At 42.0% G+C, this 18,278-nt stretch overlaps 1 protein-coding gene across 2 annotated transcripts in view; it reads right to left on the reverse strand.

Moving 5' to 3' along the window:
* Positions 1-5,888: 5,888 nt before the first annotated feature.
* MAP2K6 (mitogen-activated protein kinase kinase 6) overlaps positions 5,889-18,278 on the reverse strand; it is a 122,171-nt gene continuing 109,781 nt past the window's right edge. For both annotated transcript variants that reach the window (XM_058705620.1, XM_058705621.1), the window contains exon 12: positions 5,889-15,791. In XM_058705620.1, coding sequence (XP_058561603.1) covers positions 15,714-15,791 — 78 coding nt within the window. In that variant the 3' untranslated portion in view covers positions 5,889-15,713. The remainder of the gene's footprint in view (positions 15,792-18,278) is intronic.

Below are 18,278 nucleotides of genomic sequence, written 5' to 3' on the forward strand. Positions count from 1 at the left end.
CCACACAGATTACTTTCTTAAGTATTTGATAAATTGCAAAGACATTTTTGCTTAAAATTATTTTTATGTTTTCAGTATTTATATCCCAGCAGTCTATAACATTTTATTATCTGTTGCCGAATCTTTGTAAAAAAAAAAAAGAAACAAAGAAACAAAGAAAGAAAGAAAGAAAGAAAGAAAGAAAGAGGAAGGAAGGAAGAAAGGAAGGAAGGAAGAAATCTGCAAAGACTGAGCTGCTCTTTTTTGATGTATCTTACTTCAATCTTAATAAACACCCTGAAATTTTCCTTCAATATACATTGGATTTGCCATTTCAAAAGTGGTTATGTCACTGTTTTAACCTCATAAAGCAGGGTTTGCAGAAGTAAAACGTGTTGCTTTGATCACTGTATGAGTAGGTAAGCAAAGCTTTTAATCTGATACACAAACTGAAAAATACGGGCATTTGTTTGTGACATGGAGATTTGGCTCTTATGTATAGTCCTGAGCATTCGGTCAACAACAGCCGACCGAGTCTTATTGTGATGGATTGGGGTAAGTAGTCTAGAACACCTTCATACTTGAAGTTGTCTGCTCGTGTTTCCTTTATACACACTTTTGTTGAATCTTATTGGTGGAAAAAGGATTTGAGCAGAGGACTGTATTAAGAAAACGTCATCAACTGATAGTGATGGAACAGACACTGTGCTAAGTGCTCTACTGTGACATTCCACGGAATCCTCAGTGACTCTCTAAAGTAGGTCCTGTTATTATCTCCATTTGAAGAAGGAATCAGTTGAGGGACAGAGGGTGGAAGGCATACGTCCAGGGTCATACAGCTAGTAAGTGGCTGAGCCAGGGCTTCAAAAGCCTGTGTGGCCCTGGGCTGGTGCCACCTTCCTTGTTTCCATACCCACTCAAGCCCCATCTCTGGCTCACTTCCGCTATTTAAAAATATTTCCTCACCCATTTTCTTAGCATTCTCGAATCATAGTTCAATGCACGTTATCCTGTCAAAAGGATGCCATGAATCATAGGTATTTTTGCACACAAACAATTTTCAGATAAGCTGAAGTAAAAGTCACTGTCTCCTTAATTTCTCAAGAAATTGCTTACATAAATGAACAGAATTCGTGTTCTTTGCTCTTGGCAGGCATTACCACTTGCCCTAGGTTTGTGGCTTGAAACACACCCAATCTATTCTTCCTTATGAGCTATAGTTTAGGGAATTGGAGGCTTTGGCATATCAGCATTTATGTTTATCTCCAGCCGTGACTCATTTGATTCCAGTGAACGAGTCCCAAAAGCCAACCAGCTCACGGAGTGCACAGCCCATCCAAAGATCACTATCTGACTAGTGAGACCAATTTAGCCACTTTATGGTGGAAGCTGTGAATTGTTCAGAAGTCTTCTAAAGCACACAATGTCACTGGCTTGACTTTCCTGGCTGACAAATTGGAGGAGCCAAGAGACATGGCATGCTCTCGATAAACAGTTCTGCAGCTGTTGAAAAGGTCAAGTGGTTTAGCAAGTTCTTGTCTAAGAACAGCTCTTTGCCTCTCGGTCCATGGGGTCACTCCGGATCAGGGGAAAGCTGATTGCTCTTAGCTGAGTTGAGCATTCTTAGGCAAGTAGCATTAAGCTCTGAGTCTGCCTCTTGCCCTTTCTCGAGGAACAGAGAGCCACCATTTGCCAAGGAAGTTTCTGACTGGACCAGCAGACCAGCAGTGCAAGGAAACCAAAGATGAGGTGCATCATGGCCCAGATAAGACCAGGAAGTTGGGGAATTTGGAAACAGTGGAAGCACTAGGTCGTTCTCTAAGCTTTACAGTTGCTACCCACTAAAGCTCCTTCTCTAGGAAGGCTACACAATGTTTGGCATCCCCAAAGCAGCATTCCATTTACAATCTACAAAACACTTCTATCTCTAACTGATGTAAAGGTGTTCAAGCATGAGGGTCATTTTTTCCCTTCATGAGACTAGTTTTCAGTAATTCTGCATTGAACCCATCATCAGAATACCTATATATTTACATATACCTGAACACATATAATCCTCCATCCACTGTAGACTTTCCATTTCTAAAGCTGATGATCACTTCCAGAGGCATCTTTTTTGTCTGGAGTCCATGTTTCACCATGGCGTCCATGTCGAAAGAATTACAACATTTGCGGCCTGACCATAGAAACTCCAAAATCAGATGAGATGGATAGACGGCTATCTCTCCAACTGTAATGTGAAGGTGAGTTCCCTGGAGCAGGGCTGTCCTCCAGGCTCTTCTCTGCATTGCTAGCTAGCTCCTGGGCGGTGGCACCGATGCCATAGCATTGAGGAGCAGGGACAGAGAAGGCGAACTCAAGGGTAGAGCAGAGCTTCTCCAAACCAGTGTAGCTACATCACCCCTGGAAAGGGCTTTCAGAGCTAATGCCTATTGAGTGATGGATGCTGAATGGCAGCTCTAGCTTCATTCAGACTTACTTACATGGTTATAAATGGTTAGGGTGCCCACTAGACTAACCAGAAATTCTGCTAGTGTCCATTATAGCCATTGCATAATCATTGCACCAAGACTACAAGGGGAAAAGAAAGCAATCTTTTCCTTCTTAAAGGCAGATACCAGGGCACCTGGTTGGCCCAGTCGGTTGAGTGTCCAACTCTTGATTTCAGCTCAGCTCATGATCCCAGGGTCATGGGATTGAGCCCGATGTTGGGCTTTGTGCTGAGTGTGGAGCCTGCTTAAGATTCTGTCTTTCCCTCTCTCCCTGGCCCTCTCCTCTGATCACATGCTGTCTCTCTAAAATAAAAAAATAATTTTAAAAAGCAGATTTTTAAAAAGTATGCTCTGTACTTTTCCTCCAAGTGCTTCCTCCTAATTTTCTTTCCTCTGTGGCTATTCCTGAAAGACACTCCTTATGCTCCAATTTACTTAAGAAATATATCACCAAAGCGCCATTGTGTGGACTGGTCCCCACACTGAAAATTCCTAATTTGGGTTCATTGCCAGAGAAGTCTGATCTCTTAGTTTCTGACTGAAGCTGGGGAAGAGTGGGTGCCACGGTAACAAAAGGAGACAGCCATGTTGAGACCAGTAAGTGAAACCATTGCTGATGTTCAACCCTGGTGGAAATGTTTAAGGCCCTTTAGCTTTTTAAAACTTCTCCAAGACAATAAGACTCATGCATAAATATGTAAGAATAAGAACATTTATCAAAGCAATCAAAAAGTAAATAATCATAATTTCCACCTATGGGGACACAGCTAAATATATATGTGTGTGTGTATACACACATAGGTTCACATACATATATATGTATATATACAATACATACATATATATGTATTGGAATATTAGGCAGCCATCAAAAATGGTGACGCCATCTACATTAATCGACATAAGATGCCTGTGGTACAATCTGGAAAGCAAGACAGATGATAATAGCATAATCCCATTAATATGGGGTGTGTGTGTGTGTGTGAGAGAGAGAGAGAGAGAGAGAGAGAGTATAGGACAATATACTTTAAAGAACTTATTAATAATAAGAGCACTTGGGTGGCCCAGTTGGTTAGGTTAAGTGCCTGGCTCTTGATTTAGGCTCAGGTCATGATCTCACGAATCTTGGGGTCGAGCTCCAAGTCAGGCTCTATGCTGATGGTGTGGAGCCTGCTTGGGATTCTCTCTCTCTCCCTCTTTCTCTGCCCCTCCCCCTCTCGTGCGTGCTCTCTCTCTCTCTCAAAATAAATAAATAAACTTAAAAAAAATAAGGAAGATATGAACTATTCACTCGGAATTGGGGATAATGTTTATTTTCCTGCATGTATTCTCTAAGTTTTCTCATAATGCCTTATTTTTAAAATAAAAATCAAAGCCATTTCCATCTGAGGAGAAAACAGCTACTCAGCAAGTATTCATAAGCCCTGACGTCTGGGGTGGCAGGGACATACTAACAGTTTCATGGGTCATCAAGTATCAATGTTCTTGACGCTTGTCTTATTTTCATTCCGACTATGGCTTCAGACTTTCAGGCAGGGATGGCTACTTCAGCCTCTACGGGACAACGTCATTGACCAAAGTGCTTGCCTTGACAAAACTGTGGATAATAAATGAATGGAAAACTAATTCCATCACGAATGTTAGTGCATTTCTTGTACTGCCTCTGGACCTCCAATTTAGGAAACAAGGAATGAGATCCATTTTTAAAGGTCACGAGTATATTCTAACTGTATGGGACTGACCAAGCATGTAGCTAGTCTTCAAAATGCCCCACCATGAAACACAGTCCCAGTATTCTGCCTGGGGCTTTTGGATGACTAATTTGGGGGAAATCTAATTTGGATGACTAATTTGAGGGGCTGTGAAGAACCCACGGTAGACACATAGACAGGCTGCCTGAACGAGAGATGCCTGATCAAGCCCAGTCCAGCCACCCCTGCCCGGCACCAGACAAGTGCATGAGGACACCCCCAGTGGCTCTTGCTTCAGCTGCCCAACTACAAATGCATGAGAGATGACAAGCAAGAACCACCCAGCTGAGCCCAGCCAACCCACAGGCCTGGGAGAAGTAGTAATAAGCTGTTATCTTCATCTACTAAGTTTCAGGGTTTGTTATGTCACAGTAGATAGTCAAATGACCAAGGCAAAACCAAAGAAGCTTTTGTTACTAACCCAATCATTTTCTCCACTTTCCAGTTTAATTCACAGTTTCCTACAAAATCTTGAGTAAACAGGAACTCAGTTGGATGGGGGCAACTTAGTGTTGGTCAACATGAGAAGCATGCAAAAAAAAGAAGGCATTATACCCATTGAAAGGAACAAAACTTTAAGATCTGATATTTCAATGTATGAAAATAAGGAATGACTATGGAGGACTGTATAAAATACTTTCATACATGATGCCTGAGAATATGGTGTTTGATGCCTTCCTCCTCCACGCACCCCCACCCCTTATTAAGACAAAATTCCCAATGCCAAGGAAGCCCTAACATTGAAGAAAGATGAACGATTCAATCTTAATACAGTAGACAGGCAGGACTTCCAGATCAGTATAATAGAGTCTCAGCATTGGAAAATACTTAAGCAACATATGCAGAAGTAGGGTGATCCCTCCACTTTAGACTCTCAACTCTGAGATGATATCTGTCCAAGGTGAAATACTAGGGGATTTAAAAGGAGTCTACTGACTCAGCAACACAACGTGTTTGGGCAATAAGCAAGACAGAGGTGCACCTCTGGGTATAACTGTTGATCCACTCAAAATGGTAACATTAAGATCTAGCCATTCTTGTCTAAATTGGATTAATGTAGATGCTCATCAAATAGTTTTAGGCACTCAGTTTATAGGAGAAACCAGAGAGCTCTGCAGACCCAACCATATATACTAGAAATGACATTTTCTTTCTATCCCAGGACATCCGCATCACAGCATGCCTGGTGATGTAAAGCTAATTTCCTACTATTATGCACGCTACAAGTAGGACTAGGAAAAATTCAAATGATTAGTTGGCCTAAGACTTCAGGGTCAGAAATCTGTAGAGACATAAAGTCAGGGCCTTGCTTCTTTTCATTTAAGCCATCTGGACCCATCCTTCCCACAGCCATCAAATTTTAATAATGTAATATTTGGCCCTCACTTCTAACCTAGGAATACTGACTATAAGAAGATTGAGTCTGAAGTTCGTTACCATGGAAATGACTTTCTAATGAGGCTTCAGGACTACAACACTGTTGTTTTGGTATGCTTTGCTCCGTTATGTTTTGGAAGTAGGGTGGTAGGAATGGGAGAAGAAAAAGAGAATGAATCATTCAAGCCAGTTTTTTCTTTTTTCCACCTGCAGGGCTTCTATACGTAAAAGGAGCATATCCCTGGAAAAAAGAATTTCCATGCACAACTCAATTAATATACAGACTCGCTGCACTTTTTAAAATGTCTTTTATTGGTTGTACATTTTCTCATGAGATCAACACACCATTTCTTTCAAGGACACCTTGCTCCTGAATACGTATGCTATTTGTCCTAGCTATGAAAGTCATAGCAAGCACTTTGACAAAAAAGAGGTGGATGGGTGTCTGTTGCCATTATTACTGTCTTCTCTCTCTTCAAATTGTTGTTTGAGTCAGTTCATAGATTGACACAACATTGAACACAACACACACAGTGTGAAGTTTTACATACACACGCACAAACATCCGGAGACCAGTTAGAGTCTACGGCTTGTTCCTTCCTCCTCAGCAGCAGTATGAAACTGAAGAATATCCTGAGATAGGAAATCAAAGTGTAAGCTCCTCACCAACAGAGGAGTCCAAGTTTGACTTAATGTCCCAATTTCATTTTCCTTTTGAGGTCACCATACGAACCATGTAACAACCACTTAGTTCAACATCTCAGCCATTTCCTTGGTCAAAAACAGATTCAATGAACTAGTCTGTATCACACCAGAACTTTACTCTTCCTTTACTGTGCTCTTGGATCAGGAAAGAGATGGAAAATAATAGTTGTTCTTTTTATAAGATACCATGATTGGAAATTTCACCATAGAATGACCTATAAAAGGCAAAATTACCTCCACCTTTGGCAATTATTAGAATTCCTTGTATAGTGACTGACAGAGGCCAGTCATCCAGGCTGTTAAGTATGAACCACAAATGGCATTTGCATGAAAAGATGGATTTCCCAAGAATAAGGAACCTAGAACAGGTGGCTTCTCCAGATGTTAAAACAAACACGCCGTCTTTAAAGCCACCTTCAGTATATTTCTGGTAACTCTGTCCAATCTTAACCTACATCAATACCAATGCTTTCATCTACCCCAAGTCCTGCACAGTAGCTATTTCCTTGGCTTCAGGAATTCTGAGATAACATCACCATTTACGATAAGCAGTAGTTCAAAAGAAAACAACAACAATAATGCACACGATCTGGAGAACAGGAAAACAAGGCTAAAATAAAAATGCATGGTGGCCACCAAAGCCAATATGGCAAAGTCAACAAAAGGCATAAAACAGGTATTTTTAAATACAATCCTAGAGCCTGACTGAAATTATCAATTGATATTCATAATTTTTCTTTCCTGGACAATGGTGAGAAACGCTTTCGCCTTGAGAGAGCAGCCCTGTATATTTCCTTATAGGAAAACGGATGAAGTACACCCTCCCCGACTCCTTTCCCTCTGCAGCTCACAAGCAAAACGTTCCCAAGGCCAGAGCATCAATTTCCCAATCACCTCAAAGGCATGGAAACATTCTACCCACATCCTTCAGAGGCCTTTACTTTATGAACTTCTAATGAATTCCATACTCTCTAGTCCAGTCTGCCTCATTCATAAAGAGAAGATATTGCCATCCATAAAGAGGAGATGATTTCCACCAGGGAAAGCTAGCAGCATGTTCTACAGAGCAGGAAAGATGAGGGAGTCAGTCAATGACGGAATCCACAAAATGGTAGTCATTCTGCTATTTCACACTTTCCAGAGACACAGTGTTGGAGATGGGGTTTTGAAGGATAGGGGTGCACAACCTCTCCAATCTCCTTGCATCATATTTCAGGTATTAGGAAGAGTTTGCAGGGCCTAACAAACATATGGAATTACTTCCTTCTTAGCATCAAGGGATTGTAGAGACCAGACATGTTTCCACTTGCCCAACAGCTGTCTTTACAATCAACACGGCTTACAAACAAATGTGGGGTACAACACAGGAAAACAATCCATCACATATACAAATAAAAAAGGTCTATCATAAAATTCACACCATGTAAGGGAAAAAAGTGTGTGTGTGTGTGTGTGTGTGTGTGTGTGCGCGCGTGTGTGTTTCCTTACAAAGACCAGATTAATAACTGGAAGCAGCATTTTCAGCAATGAAACTGATGCACAAAGGAATCTGGGGAAACCCACCTACTTTACTAAAATTCTTATAAAGTTCAATTCCATACAGAAGTTACAATCCTGCATTCCATCAGGCTTTTCACAAAATATATAGAAAAATTTTGGTGTGTTTAAACAAAGACTTTGAACTACATCCTTAACACCTTTTTCAGCTTTAAGTGACTTAATGTGATGATTCTGTACAGCAGAAAATATGTTGCAATGGCGGACGTTAATTACATCAAGAAGGCATTTTTTTTCCTTTAAAAATACCTGTTATTTTACTAAAACATCATTTCGGCCCCTATAGAAAATCACTCCTCAAAAAATAAATTTGAAACTAAAAAATAAACCAAACACGGGGATAATATGACAGATAAATTGTCTGAATTTTCTTAATTGAACCTCCTCCGGTGGCTTTTTATGCAGAGATTGGCCAAGGGCTCCACAAATTGTTGCCAAATGTAGCTTTATGACACATACAGAGTTCTAAAATGGGTGCTGGAACCCCCCAGCTGTTCAATTTGGTTTAGCGGCTAAAGCACCGTTATCAGAATTCACCACAGACTCTGTGTGTGTAGAAGGCACCTGATATGTTTCAATGGATGCCTAAGGATCCCCTTGTGTTCAGTTCAGGACAGATAACACCACCTGTTTTCAGCTTCCAAAGGCTGTACCAGTTTCCCCTGACCGATCTTCACCTGGAACACCCAGCGAGGGTAACCGTTAGCTTGATTCTCAGATGGGACGCTGCTCTGTGCCAAAATCATACAAAGAACTTTAATTTTTTCTAAATGTCAATAGCCAAAATGACAACTCCTGTTCCTGGAAACATAGAAATGTAGATATTCCACTGCCCATCAAGAGCCCACTCTTGCCCCTCCTTGCCACTGAGATCAGATTATTTGCAACCACTTCTGAAAAATAAGCAATTCAAGAGTCTATATGCGTGGCCATCCCATATTGATGTTTGCATTTTCTTTCAAATGATTCATGCTCAGAAATTTAAAGAAATGGCCCTCTCTTTTCGCCCTTCTACCTCCAAGCCCTGTTGGCATACAGAATACAGCAGAAGCCAGGGCTGCATAGACAGCATTGGCCACAAAATTTCCCGGGTTCTGTGGCTGCTTCTGGTCTCCAAGTAGTGACTTCATCCAAAGTCCCCAAGCCTTTAATAGCCACAGAGACTTAAGGGGAATGATAGTTAAGTGAAGGGGGATTGATACCGGTAGCCAAATATTCTCATTGGAGGTTGATGGGGCTTTCAGATGGCCATCACACTCTTCTCTCTTCCCCTTCCCTTCCTGACCAGAGACCCCCACGGGCACCACTCTACACAGTCTGGAAACCACTTGGTGCCCTCGACACCTCCCTCCACGAGTACTGAACACAAGCAAGGAAGACAATTTGAGATCGGCAGAAAATAAAACTACTTTCCCACACAAGTCCCTTCTTCTGAAAACTCAAACTAGCTTTGAGCGTTATGTTTTAAAACTATAAATTCTCCTCTCCTGATGAAGACCTGTAGTGTCTTTCTAAGAATATTCACCATCCTCTGTCTCATGGAAAAAGAATGTTCATCAGATAGCCTTTGGTGTCCACCGTCCTTAAAACCAACAGCCACCAGAACTAAAGATGAAGGGGCTCAGCTTTGTGCCCAAAGTCTGATGACAGTCTCCTAAGGCAGGGACCTGACTTGCTTTGTTGAACTAGCTTGCAGACTCCAATATGAATGAACGTTAGTAGTGACCAAATGATGCTAACTGCTTATTTCTGGCCACAACAGAATATTCCTTAAGAGGAACAGATACCCAATCCAGCAATCCTTTTTTACAGGATGAATGGAAGATTCACTGTAAGGTCTTACGTTCAGAAGGAGGGTTTTGCTAAAAGTCCTCTCAGACATCCCTTACATTCATTTTCAAGATTCGGGAACAACAGAATCCAGGTAGGCAAACCAAGGCAAAACTGCTGGTTCTGAGTTCTGCCATATGAAAATGGTAGGATCGGTTCCTTTCCACAGAAGCATTCAGTCAGCCCAGGTCCTGTGTGTGTGGGCAGTGGAAAAACAAGCAAATGCAATCAAGGAAACCAGGAAAGACAAGGTGGCCCGCTCGAAGCCACAAACTCTGGGGACTATTTAGGAAGTTCTGTTTCCTACATTAAGCCACAAGTAAGTGCCTCAACTTTCCCATGCTTTCCCTGAAATCAGTCTCCAGGTCCTAAGAGCATTAACCTCATTCCTCGAAAGAGACCCTGAGTCCCAGAAAGAAGTGGACCCTGGGGAAACCCTGTATGTGTCAAGAGGAACAGCCCCCAGAGGAATCTTTCCATGCTGACAACTCTTGAGACAGAAACACAATGCACATCTCCAAAAATCTCACTCTAAACTCCCAAGAATAGAGGGCTCAGAGTCCTAGTTCAAATGACAATACAAATGATGTCAAGATGCTGACAGTCCCTGGGAACTGGATTGGATATTTTTTAATTCTATTAACACATGTTTGTGTTAGAGGTGATATTTTTTTCTTAAAAAAAAAAAAAAAAAAAAAAAACCCTACCACAAAGTCCTTGACTTTCCTTTGTGTTTCTACTTAGGGCCCAGTCCCCTTCACATCAGATAGGAAAAGAGCTTTTGGAGAAATGTTGCTTGAAAAGGGAGTTTGAGGCAGGAGCTAAAAAGATAAACCCCAACTTAGGTGCTGATTCCAAATGACTCCATTAAAAACTTGCAGTGGGGAAATTATATTTGCATAGCTGTAAACAGTGACTCTCTAAACCCCAGCAAAACGACACAGCTTCTTTGCAGATACCAGGAACAGGTGGTGAGTGATATATCTGGTGGCAAGGTGCTTTCCCCAGAAGGATGGTTTCATTTTGAAGGCTCTGGAATTCAGGTTTTGTTTCCCAGGGCGAAGAGAAAACTTTCTTTCAGGTAAATTGCCAGATCAAATACTTAAATATGCTCTTCAAGAGTTTCCAAGCAGCCTTCTAAGTATAATTTATAATTTATGTTTGCCTGATGATGCAGCAGGAAGAAAACTGTTTCTGAATAACCAAGCAACTGCAGCTTTAGGTCAGCTGTGCTGGACTATTCTGGAAGAGGAAAGTGGAGTTGGGCACCTTAGGTGACAGACAGTTCTTTGTGTAGCGTTCCTACAGCAAAGAAGGGACAAGGGTTGACCAAAGACAAAGGAAAGGACAGTTGTGCTGGTCCCATGGGGAAGGCAAAGCTTTCACTAGAGATTAGGGGCCCAGGAACTCAACAAGGGACCCAAGATAATCACATCAGAAAGGAGGCATTTTGCATAAGCCCCTTAGAATAGAAATTTAGTGAGGATTAAAGAAAGGAGTAAGATAAAGCAGCCTTGTCTTTCCAAGTCCAAGGACAGTACCCAAGGGGTGGGCCCAAGTCTCCTGTCACAGTGAGAGCCTAGAGCTCTGTGTCTACCTGAGAACAAGAATTTTGACCCCATACTTATCTTTCTTCCTTTCTCAAATGATGACCAAAAAGAACAGGGGGATAACCTGGAAGATTTTAAGACGTCTATCTGCCTTCCACTTCTGATGTAACTATGGCCTCCCAAATTTTCAAATCTTAATGCAGTTCAGGAAAAAGGAAAACCCGAGGATTAGTGTCTGGCTTCATGATCCTCCCTGCACAAGCATCACATCTCAGAGAGAAATAAAATGCAAAGCTAAGAGACAAGAACGCCGTTGATGTCTGAGAGAAGAATGCTTTTTATTGCCAAGTTGAAGTACGTTACGCCGGCTATTGTATGGAGACGGAAAAAGCAGGTACTCAATTTCATCTGAGGAAAACTGTCCCATTGGCCTCCAGGGCAAGGAATACTTACCTAAGAAAATTAAGAGGCAATTTCCATGGGACTGAACAGTCTCCACTCTTCCCAAATTCATTTCTATGTCCATCTTCCTGATCTGCCTCAACAGCTGAGCTGAATACTAACTAAATGGAAAAGCTCTATACACATATTCAGTCAATTGGAGTTTTGCATTCGATGCTCTAGGACTGGTATTGGCAAACCATAACCTGTGGGCCAAATCCAGCCCATTGCCTGGTTCTGTAAATAAAGTCTAGTTGGGACACAGAACCACGCTTATTCATTTGTGTATTATTTATGGATGCTTCCACACTGCAACCCCAGACCTGTGTAGTTGTAACAGACTAATGCAACCCAAAGCCAAAAATATTTACTATCTGGCCCTTTACAGAAAAACTTTGCCAGTCTTGGTCTAGAACGTCACAGTCCACATTCTGCAGAGCAGAGGTTATTGATCCTGTGGGGTCTATAAACTGCACTCCACTCCCCTCCCCTCAACAAAACATGTTTGCAAAACTACGTGTTCCGTGTACCATGTGCGTTTTCCTAGGGAAAAGGTCCTAGCTTTCAACAGATTCCTAAAGAAATCCAGAGTACCCCAATTAAAGCCAAAGAAAACCAAAGAGCATCTTTAGCTGCCAGCATATTAACAGTGCTAAAACACACACACATGCGTGCACACACACACACACACACACACACCCCTAGACAAGAGGAACACAGACCTTCTACAATAAAATCTCTCTTTTTTTCTATTCTAATAGGGTTGGTTTGATAGCTTCCACCTCCCAGATTTTACTCTGGCATTTTTCCACCTGAATATGTAAATTTTCAGGGGTCCAATTAACAACTGCATCTTCTATTTGCTAATTCAATAAAAAATGGAAGGTTGCTTTTAAGCCAGCAAATCTCCCTCTCAGTCATAGATAGGCATTAAGAAGACAAAATCCCCAGCACGATAGAGATTTGATTCATTTTACTTGATCTGACCACCAACTCCAATGAATTTTATGAATATATGAATCTTCCCTTCAAGGCCACAGGCAGTCACATCACCAAAACAAGCATTTGGGGGCAGAAATCAGGAACTGGGCATCCATTGCACTTTTAAGCCAAAGATTAAGCATTTTGTTAGACAACTTTGGGAGAAACAGAGTAGTTTCTCTGAGCAGAGCTAATGAAGCCTCTTGGTCAAGAAAAGCATTTTTAGTGTTAAAAACTATGAAAACATTAGCCCTTCTCTGTCACTTTTGTGACTACCTTCCAAAGACACTAAATCAAATGCACTTGGAGAAGCCAGGGGTCGCGTTAGTCTCAGGGCTGGCTTCCTCAAATGCTGAGGCTAATGAGTATTTCATGTCCTAGACTTGGACGTCTGACATTTCAGGACTAACAAAGAGCACAGGAGGGTAGGACCACAATTAAAAAGCTAATCAACCAAAGGTAACCACAAACAATAATAATGCTGATGCACAATGAGTGGAGTAATATAGAGGGTCGAGTGACCTGTGTGTATGTACAGGAGACCTTCCAACTTATATCAACTTAAATATGGTTTACATATCTCTCTCTTTATTTTAAAATTAGTTTAGAACTTATAACACGGTACACACACACACACACACACACACACACACTCTAGAATTTAGACTCGTAAGTCTAGCAAGCCATTCTACTTGAGCACATAAGATATCTAATCACCATGTTGTACATCATTTCTATGGGGACAACGTATTCCAAGTTCCAAGTCAGTATTCCATGAACACGCCCTCTCTGATGTGGCGTGTGAAATATGCCAATTCCCAGGCCCCACCCTGGACCAATGAAATCCCAAACTTGGCACAGGCAGTGTTCACCAGCTCCCAGTTGATTCCAGTGTGCATCAGGTTGAGAACCATTGACAAACTCCTTCTCTGTCTCAGTACGATTGTTTTGCAAGTTTGGGCCCTGGGTTCACAAACTGGAGAGGCGAATTCATGAGAACACACTCGGTTAAGAATATTTCTAAGTAGAAACCGCACTGAACAACAGGTATGAGTTGTCTGACTCAGACCAGAACGCGGTTTTGCCTTACATACTCCGCCAAAAGCTGTGACGGAGGGACCTCCGAGTTTTCTACTACTTGCTTTTTTCATTAAACAGATGAAGAAAAGAAGGGATACAGTTGTGATGTTTTTTTCTCTTGGTCTCAACAAGGGAAACCGCCAATTTAGTAAGGTAGGTGAGAAAGAGAATGGCCATAATCACTGGGATAGTACACTTTTCCCAGCTGGAAGAAGATGAGGAACAGAGGTAGCTTTAAAGAAGATGAAACTACATTTGATCAAACAGGTATCTCTTGGAACTAGGGATACAAAGAAGGTACGGGAGGGCCATACTCACTCTGGGCAACTGCTCTGAGCCAGACAAAAGACAAGAACAAGGGGAAAATGCAGACACAGAAAAACTAACGACTGCATTTCAAAACCTAAAAGGGAAAGAAGAGAAGATTTTCAGGAGGAATAATCTCCATATCTGTGAACTTGAGGCAAAGAAAGAAAGACAGGGAGTTCTCTTCTTCCTTTCTCATCAAAATTCTCCATCGTCGTCCTTCAAGAATAGCCTCATGGAAACCCAACGTCCAAAAGCCATGTTTGCTGGTTATTATCGGTTTACAGCTTCCCTGCATCAATTCACTCACTTTTCATCAAGGAACCTAGAGAACCTAGGGGCATATTTAGTCTTAAGAAAGAGCTTACACTGCTTTGTCAACCTGCCGGGAACCCATAATGGCACTAGCCTCCTACGGAGTGCTATCCCGTGCTGCTGTGTGCTACTCAAGTGAAATGTGGCCTCAACCACTGGCAATCGGGCCGTCTATTCCTAGGAACTAATTCAACCTTCCCCATTATCTCCTATCCTGTCAAAGAACTTTTATTTTCTTGTATTGCAGCCCTCCCGTCAATAGTAAGGCTTCTTTATTGAACATGGGGGAAGAAGAGAAGAAAGCAAAGAGCGCATCTTAACACAAAGGCAAACCTTGGGGCTTATGCATTGTAAGGAGGGACAGAAGCAGAAGAAGGCACCAATTCTCAGTGTGGTTTGACATGACATCTCCTCTCAGAACTGACATATATCCTCCTCGCTAAGTAGAGATGTCCACAGAAGCCACTTGGCGGAGCTTGGGACTTACCAAATATACACAGGCACACATGTAGAAGGGTAGATAGGTGATATAAAACTGCATCAGGAATCACATTCCATTAATACCACAAAGGCCAAGAGAACCCAACTCGTGACTCTGAGATGTGACAAAAGTGATTTTATGTTTCCCAAAGTTGGGGAAAGGGTATGACTGGGATACCTCACCACTTCACCTGAAATATGTGGTTACTACCCAGGAGTTGAGCAGAAATCTAAGGACGTGGCAAGCAGCCACAACAGCTGGAACAGGTGTTTTACAAAGAAGAGCTCCTCACTGTTATTGGTATAATACTCTTAAAGATGCATATTAAATAGTTTCCTCTGGACCACAGACACGACTGAACTTAAAAATAAAAGCCCTATAAATATTGCCAACCCAACCTTGCCTCTTGTATCTCCCTCCTTGCATAAAATGGAATCTTTTCAACCAAGCACTTAAACATAAATATTAAAATAATAAGTGGGACAGACTACAGATCTACTTACAATTTCATCACTACGGTAGCACCTTTTGACCAGGGCCAATGCATTCGTTTTATGAAGAACAAGAGAAGTCTGAGAAGCTTAAGGACTCATATGACACATCATTAAATATTTAATCACCTTTTTAAGTCCTAAGCCTTTGCCATATTTCATCCATCTAGACAGTTCATTCTATACTATAGATTCCAAGGCCCCCTTTGGAGGGGAAAAAAAGGAAAAGAAAAGAAAAGAAAATGGGGGAAAACAACCTTCTGAGAGGCAGGATTAAATTATCTCAAGGATGAGTTTCTATTGGTGCTTTAGTGAACCTGCTTCACCCTGTAAACCCACCAATCCACAGGAGGGCCAACCAATTGAGTCCACGGTATTTAGTCTCCAAGAATCAATTTTACAAAAGATGCCACGTCTGTTGCTTTGGATTCGTGTAGGGTGAAAAATGGATGTTGCTGCAAGAGAAAGGAAAAACACATGGTATTAATATTCAGCACTGACAATACATGAGATTAGCAACTTAACAGATGTGTTTGGTAAACAGATTAAAGTACCCCTATTAGGATTAAACTGGACTCTTCCAACCTCTTCCCAAGTCAAGTATACGCCTAGTGATGAGGACATTCTAAAGATAACTTTTATTATAAGCCTCCCATTTTGAGATGTTTCTGCTACAGAGTATTTATCAAGTATATGCCTAGTGATGAGGACATTTTAAAGATAACTTTTATTGTAAGCCTCCCATTTTGATATGTTTCTGCTACAGAGTATTTATTATTTGGAAAATATATGTAATTAGGCTATATAAACTCCACCTATGGTAAAATACAAGGATTGGCAAAGACAGCCCGGACTCTGATTTACAAATAACCCTGTCCCCTACAAAGTAATTTTAGACTGATACAATGGTAACATAATGAGAAATTTCATAGATTTATGCACACTGATTTCTCAAGAATTGGATAGCAGAAGGAGAAACCAATTTTTGTAGCATAGTAAATGGGCAAAGCATTGCTTTCCCTTGACCCTGGAGAGCTGGTTTGAACTGAAACAGTTAACAAAGCCACTCTCTAAGCCACATCGACAGCCATGAGTTGTATTTATGTCTCTCTTAATGAAGAGTTGATCCATCTGGAAAATAATGCAAACTGCCAAACTCTAGGTATGTGCAGAGAAATTCAACTTGGAGATTAAAGATTGAAAAGCAAAAAAAAAAAAAAAAAAAAGTCTCTATTCATGCAGCTCAGATTAAGCAAACTTCACAAAAATGCCATAGCAGGGGCGCCTGGGTGGCTCAGTCAGTTAAGCGTCTGACTTCGGCTCAGGTCATGATCTCACGGTCTGTGGGTTCGAGCCCCGCGTCGGGCTCTGTGCTGACAGCTCAGAGCCTGGAGCCTGTTTCGGATTCTGTGTCTCCCTCTTTCTCTGACCCTCCCCCGTTCATGCTCTCTCTCTCTGTCTCAAAAAATAAATAAATGTTAAAAAAAATTAAAAAAAAAAAAGCCATAGTGAGCGCAGGCATAGTGGGTCCAAGAGGCCACACAGTGGAACAATTCTGAAGAAAATGAAGCCATTTTCTCTGCACCAACATGACCCTCCCCCAAAGGCAGAATTTTGTTACAGTAAGTTCCCAGGTGTCACACTGGAACCTCACACCTCTAATATAAAGGAGATACAGCAACTCACGAACCATAGTTCTAACAGTGGGAAACAGAATCCAACAAACAAACCAAAAAGGACGATTCCTTTGGGTAGAACCTAGTGCCAGTGTCATCTTCCACCTGTCAGGTACACCCTCCTCTCTGTCACGGCCACCTCCCTCATTGTCTGGTGGTATTATTTTCAGTGCCTAGTTGAGCCGCTAAATAGAAGTGTTTCTGCATGCAGACATGTAGATGACTCGCTTCGTTTCTCCCTGACTTTGGGGATGTTAGTTTATCACCTTCATGTTGCCCCAGTGGTAGGTTTTCTCACCGTATGTGTTTTAAACCTGACGGCACAGGGCTAGATGAGCCAGCTCTGTGGGGAACTGAATGCCCGCCCATTGAAGGTTTAGGAAGCCATGCAAATGGGAAAAGAACAAAGGAATGAAACCCAAAAGAAGGTAGGTGGTCACTGGTCAGTATCGTGACTCAAAACACGGAAAAGAGGCCTTCTGCTTTTGCCCATCTAGAAGATACAGGTTGGGTGTTGGCTCAGAGCCTTACCCCCACCATATTAACCAAAGTTCTAGATGCCGGGTCCTGCGTCCTGAGCTCCTTACCCAAATAAATAGCAGAGTTACTTCCGATTACTAACCACTTATGCAGCACACTTACCAAGGGCTTTACCATCATGCTTATTAGCTTTCCCACATCCTCTGACATTTCGAGGTCTCTTAGTGCACTTAAAAGTTTTTACTATCAAAACAGGACATGTCAAACCTCAGATTGTGTCCATGACTACTGCCGATGCCTGCCAGCCCTATCTTGCCACTGGTTCTGCTCTGCCGGTTAGCTCAGTGAGGGTAGCCTTAGTCTGTGAATGAATCGAACGACCTAAACCGACGTCTTTAAGAAAAAGAGTCCTCAGGCATCTTGTAGCATTCCCAGGCTGGGAAAATGCTGTGAGAGTCAGAGGACAGGGGGAGGGGAGGACAGGCCGGCATGTCAAAATGGAAAGTGTGACTTGCCTTCTTGTGTGGGTTTTGAGGCTGTAAAAGGTTGGGAGACAAGCCAGTCCCTTCTATAAGCAATAGACTAGGAATAGCAAGGCCAGCAACTCGGAGATGAGCAAATGAGGCATCATGGATTCCTCTCCCCAGGCTGCGTTTTTCTAAAAAGGAGCCAGCTACAGCAAGGGAGGACACTGCCAATGGTTGTGCCTGGAGAAAACATGGAGATCCGAGAACACACTACCGGGAGCACTGGGGCGAGCCGCAGTCACCAATGGTCACCATATCT

The sequence above is a fragment of the Neofelis nebulosa genome, chromosome 16 (assembly GCF_028018385.1).
Source record: "Neofelis nebulosa isolate mNeoNeb1 chromosome 16, mNeoNeb1.pri, whole genome shotgun sequence".
NCBI classification, from domain to species: Eukaryota; Metazoa; Chordata; class Mammalia; order Carnivora; family Felidae; genus Neofelis; species Neofelis nebulosa.